The 6,711-nt window shown below is 31.1% G+C and overlaps 1 protein-coding gene across 1 annotated transcript; it reads right to left on the minus strand.

The window, feature by feature from the left end:
- Positions 1–686: 686 nt before the first annotated feature.
- LOC140919338 (uncharacterized) lies at positions 687–1,721 on the minus strand. Its single transcript, XM_073365339.1, has one exon. The coding sequence runs from the start codon at positions 1,719–1,721 to the stop codon at positions 687–689; it is 1,035 nt and encodes a 344-aa protein (XP_073221440.1).
- Positions 1,722–6,711: the final 4,990 nt, after the last annotated feature.

Genomic DNA, 6,711 nt, shown 5'->3' on the forward strand with positions numbered 1-6,711 from the left:
TGCATCGGTCCGCACACATCGGAATACACCACCTCAAGATGACGTTTGGTCCTATGACCTGCATCTTTGCTGAAACTATTCTTGTGTTGCTTCCCTTGTACACACTCTTCACATATCTCAGCTGGAACATTGATACTAGGCAGTCCGGTCACCATCTCATACTTTTGCAACGCGTTGAGATCTCGAAAATTCAAGTGTCCAAGACGGTAGGGCCACAACCATTCATCACGACTTGTCGCTGTAGCTAAGCACCTATGCTCCATGATTTCCAACTCAATCTTGAAAGTCCAATTGGCATCCATAGGAGCCTTAAGGATCAAAACACCGTTTTGGTCCAAAACGCGCAAAACCTTGTTTTCCATCCGAATCATGTAATTCCTCTCAAGCAATTGACCAATACTCAGGAGATTACACTTGATTCCTGGAATGTATAGCACATCTTTGATCAAGGAATGACCACCATCCCTTCTCATGATCAAAACATCACCGACACCGTCGGCCGCTAATGTCGTATCATCTGCGAATTTCACTATACTTCGCGTGGCTTGATTGATCTTCACGAACCAATCATTTCTTCCTGTCATATGTGTCGAACAACCTGAGTCCAAGTACCACTCATTTCTCCCTTGGACTCCATCTCGAACTGTTACCATTGCGCTTTTCTCCGAATGCATTTTTGCAGATTTTTATGCACTGCAATAGTTGTTGTCCAGCAACTTCCTCTTGTCACAATTGTTGTCCAACACCTCTTTAATGTCGTAGTTCTCTTCCATGATCATCACAAGAACCGTGTTATCATAATCCACGTCTTGCCTAGCAACCTTAGCCTTATCCGCATGATTCTCCCTTGGTTTCGCTCTACACTCTCTTGCGAAATGCCCAATCTTTTGACAATTGTAACACTTCTTGATACTTTTGTCGAACGACTTGTAGTTGTCTTGACCACCACCTTTTGAACTGCCCTCACCTTTCCTTGAATTTTTTGACTCTTTTTCATCAAAATTCTGGAAATTTTTCTTTCCTCTAGAAGGCCATTTCCTTTTCGATTTCTTATTCTTCTCGTTGAAACGGGCTTGCAAAGCAACTTCCGCTTTGGCTTTATCGTTTCCTCTTTCGTCCATTCTTTGTTCATGAGCTTCCAATGAACTTTGAAGTTTATCTTTCGTCATTGTCTTGAGATCCTTCGATTCCTCAAGCGCCACCACAATATTATCGAATCTTGGTGTTAAAGAACGCAATACCTTTGACACAAAGTTCTGTTTGGAAACGGCTTCACCACACGACTTCATTAGATTCCCCAAGCGCGTCACACGCGTCACGTAATCGTTAATTGTTTCCTTGTCTTCCATTTGAAGTAACTCAAACTGCCGCTTATGAGTTTGTAACCTCACCACCTTCGCCTTATCCGCACCAACATAAGCTTTCTCAAGAATACCCCAAGCTGTCTTCGCTGAGTCGTAATCGCCAACCTTTTCGAAGTTGTCACTATCGACGCAAGAATGGATCAAGAAAAGGGCCTTGTAGTCTTTCTTCTTATCTTCCTTGAATTTCGCTTGTTGAGCTGCTGTAGCCTCTTTACTAAGAGGAGTAATGCCATCGGTAATCATATCAAGAACATCTTGATATCCAAACAAAACTTTCATTTGTTTGTGCCATTTGTCATAATTCTTCGAATCAAGAATCGGAAGGTTGGTAGGGATTTTGTCATTGGAAACGGACATGTTTGCAGCGGGAATTGAATCTGAACTAGGCTCTTGATGCTAGATGCTGGAACACAATCAAGAGTGGAGGGTGAATCAATGGTGAAAAATCGATAATTGAAAACTTTGGTGTTTGAGAAGATGATGGAAAAAAGAGAGAGATTATGGAAGAGAGTTATTTTCTGTTTTTCACTATATTATCAAAATGACATTAGTCTTTTCTACAATACACACAAAAGTATTTATATGGGGTACAATGTGGAACCAATCAATTGGCCCAAAAAAATTTGAATTATTTATAACTTCTAATAATACCGACATTGTTTGGGTAACGGTCCACTCTAAATCATATGAAAAATAATGAATTAATTGATTACCAAGATTTTTTATATTAAAGTTATTATACCAACAATTTAAAAAGTACTGGAAAAACTAAAACAATGGTAAGAATGTTAGATAAAATTAAAATGAAATGGATAATTATATTTTTGTTTAGGACTTCATATTATTAGATTCTAATCATGAATAACTCAAAAAAAAAAACATTTTTTTTACGAGATGTCATTGTAGCTAGTGCGGTTCATCGATCCAAGTGTTAGAGGAAATAAGAGAAAAATTATATTGTTTTTAAAGAGAATTTCTTATCAATATATGTGAATTTTTTTGTACTAAAATCAAATTAACTCATTAATCATAATATACTGAATACAAACAAGTATTCTCATGATTGGTGCTTTTTGCCTGAATTTTGGCCACCAGAATTGCACCTCTCTGACCACCTTCCTCCTTCAACCACTGGTTACACTCACCAACATTTCAGATGAATTATCACTTTTAGGAAAATTTTCCATTTTTGAATGTTGGTGGCGGTCGGTGGGTCTCCACAAAACAAAAGTTGAAGAATGAATTCTCTAGAAAAATTTCCATTTCAGAATGCTTGACACCATTTTTGAATGCTGAAGACTTCATTGAGGTTGGATTTGCAGTTGTATTAATTGAGATTCAAGGTGATTTTTGAAGGGTTTTTCAAGAATTGAAGATTTCAAGATTCATAAGGAGACGAAGGGATTGAATCAAATAGTGTTTGTTCAATTGGCTCTAGGAGCTTGTTAATGTAATTATAACAACTCATCATTTACATTAGTAGAAGATAATATTTTATCGGATTGATAGAAGAACAAGATAAAATGTGGTGTTGTTTCCCTTTTCTCCTAATTTTTTTCATTTATGCAACTAATTGGTTATGAAAAGTTTTGACTTTGAAAAGTAATTTTTGGACAATGTAAAGAAATTTATGCTCTTAAGTTGTTTGAAGTTGTTGATAAATTTTCTGATTTAGTATCTGCAGAAAATTGCTTCACAAATTGGTTGAGAAACATGTCTCAAGAACATTAATAAAAATTATGTTCTTAGTATGACTTTTAGTTGTATTTAAAATTAATTTTTCATCTTATTTTTTAGACATCAGGTAAAAAACAAAGTTAGTGTTAGTGTAGATGTTTTTGTTAATGTTCATCAAAATCTTTGCATTGTTTTAGTTCTTAGTGTTAGTATTTTGTGTTATTAAGTTTGGTGTAGATCTTATTCAAAGGGTTATTCAATTTGGATATTGATTTTTGATTGATCTTTAGTAATTACCTAATTGAAGTCTCTCTTTAATTAGAGAATTAAAACATTGAACTATTGTTATGAAAGTCTATGTTTTATCTCAAAAGTTTCATTAATAGTTCCAATAAGCATAATTTTCCTTTTGCAAAAAAAAAAAAAAAAATCATTTTATCCATTGCGTGGAAAGAATCTATTCACCCCTCTCTAGATATGGGGGATCATGACAATTGACAAAGAGCTACTATACAAATGGGTTGAACAATACATTTTTATCCAAAACCATAAGGCAATGATTATATGGGTCGTTCAACTTATATATTTTCCAACTTTCATTTTTTCAACCAATGTGAGACTTCTAACTCACACTTGACACCAACAATATGTCCCTAGTGTGAGTCAATCGATTCATATGTGAATGCTTCCCCTCACATGCAGAAGCTATTTCATCCACATATAGTTGCACTCTCGTTGACTTCGCACAATATGACACATTGCTTGAACACTCTTGATCAAGAAGAATTTCAATTCAAGGATCCGGTCAAACTCTTCTCAACCATTGGCTTTGATTCCATTGTTGGGTCATGAGGGGGTCCGGGGATCATCACATTGAGCCCAAAGCAACCACACATCTGGATTTAACACTACATATTTACCCAAAACCTTAAGACATTAGTCAATGTGGCTTACACTTGAAACCAACAAGCCAAACCATGCTCCATTTCCTCTCCCCACCAAGCTAAACCATACTCTGATACCACTATTGGTCATAACGGGGTCCAAATGATCGTCACATTGGGCTAAGAGTAACCACACAGGTGGGTTGAACACCACATCTTTACTCAAAACTTTAAGACAATAGGTATATGAGTTCTTTCACCTGTATATTGCTCAATTTTCACTTTTTTTTAACTAATGTGAGACTTTTAACTCACACTTGACACAAACACTTAGTGTATGACAAAGAATAGTTTTTTTTTTCTTTCTTGTGTGAATGTATATTGATATTCATAAGACTTTTTTACGATGAGCTTTATATAATAACATAATTAGATAGATGCCACAATTTTTAAAAAATAACACATTTTAGACCCATGTGATGTATCAGATGATTAACTATTATTGTTAATCTAAATAATAAATAATTTTAATTGGTTTGATACTTGCTAATTAATTCATTTGGATATGATAATCTTTTATTTGATAGTGTACATTTGCTCTAAGTGTTTTTTTTAAGCAACACCATTCTTATACAAGATCGAGATCCAATAATAATATTGATGTTCTTATTTGTCTTAAAAGTAATAACTTTTAATAAATAAAAATTAATTCCATTTATCATATACATAAACTATATTAATTGAAGAGAATTGGAGTAACGAAATATAATCACTAAAATACAAAGTGAATCATTATTATCAAGTCTTTTGATAATAATATCATATATGCTAGTGATATTTGTTACAATTATCAAACATAAATAGTATTGTTAAAAAATAAATCATCATAATTGTCACATGTTTACCATCATAGATTTGGATTTAAGTTGGTCAAATAATTGAAAGATTTTAATTAAACACACAACATTAGTAGGCACATAAAAAATTGGTTATAGAGATGTGCACAATTTAATTGCAAATGTTACTCTCGATGTAATGATCAAACATTGGTGATAAGTCCTTTCAAATAATAGTCACATTTAGACATCTTATATTCTATATGCAAATGGTGTCTTCTTTCGGACCAACGACAACTCACATGAATAATTTGACACTACATCTTTTATAAATCCAATTGAATAAAATTTATGCAATTGAAGTTACTTTGGCAACATATTGTTTCAACCAACTCAATGGCAACATATTGCAATTATTCGGTCAAATTTTGTTTTCCTTCTAGCCAACAACAACACACATGAATGATTTTATACTACATATTTTGTTAGTTCAAATGAATTAAATCTACGCAACAAAGATTATTTCGGCAACATATTTTATCAACCAACTCAAACGAAATTACTAAATAATTTATTAAATTAAATGAGAAATGTCTTAAATTTATAAAGCACTGCCCACAAATATAGTTCATATTCGTTTACGACTCCACTTGATAGTCATGAGACTAATTGACATATTCAATCTGAGTACAAACTCATAAGCAAATAAATTTAGCATAAAATCAACTAAAAAACATGATTAAAATAAATATTATTTCATAAAACTTCAATAATAATAATAATAGTTCCAAATATTATAATCATATTATAAACCATATATTCTCAAATCAAATAAAAAAAATTAAATCTTGTAATGCAAAAAAAGTTATTTATGCCAAATCGGTTCGATTATATATTTAATGATGCGACTATTTAAATAAAAGAATAAATAATTCTAGAATTAATGTTTCCCAAACTAAAATAACAAATTTTACTATGTTTATAAATAGACAAACAATTCTAAAAAATTTACTTCTCAAAATAAAAGACTCAAATTTTATTTTGTTCACGATATTGTTAAGGCATCAAATCTGCCACAAATATATATAATAACCAAATATATATAATATTTTCATGTCACTTAGTTACCAAAAATAAAATTCATGTAAAAATATTTTTTAATAGAAATCAAACTGCAAAATATGATATAATAATTGAAAGATTATATATCCAATTAAAAAGATTTGATTTTATTTCAAAAATCCAAATCAAATCAAATATGTGTTAAATCTAAATCCAAAATCTTTATTTCATGTATACTTATTGTATTTTGGATTAAGGAAACAACCAACAAGATTTGGAAATTAAGTCAAGGTTAAAGATTTGTTCCAAAATCAAATCAAATTTAAATTTAAACACTAATATTTATTTTTCATAATTTCTCATATTGTATTTCAATCAATGTTGAATAATTAAAATAAAAATAAAATTCCAAACATTTAAAGAGTTTATTGAAATTTCTCAAAAGAACAAATAACATAGTCACTAGTTTTCCTTTTACATAAAGTGAACAAAAATGGTACCTTTAGTTATTCATAAAAGAATCTTTTTTATACTTAATTTATGTGAATCAATTTCAATTTTAAACACTATAAATGAAATCAATCTCTTTGAAAATTCACTTTTATAATTTTTTTTATTTGTTTATAAATAAGATAGTATAATTAACATAGAAACTCACACACAACTGTAAAATTATGAATTCGAATATAAGATATTATATTCAAGTTACATTTGTATAAGTGTGAAGCTCTGACATCATTAGTGTTGCATCATAATTAAATAAATTTTTTTTTCGGTTTAGACTTTAATTTTTACCCTTCAATTCAAAATTCAAAACTTGGTCCACTTTATTTCTAGAACGCTAATTACTAATGCAATCATAATAATATGCTTTTTGCCCATTGTTTA

This window comes from Cicer arietinum, chromosome 2 (genome assembly GCF_000331145.2).
Source record: "Cicer arietinum cultivar CDC Frontier isolate Library 1 chromosome 2, Cicar.CDCFrontier_v2.0, whole genome shotgun sequence".
Lineage (NCBI taxonomy): Eukaryota > Viridiplantae > Streptophyta > Magnoliopsida > Fabales > Fabaceae > Cicer > Cicer arietinum.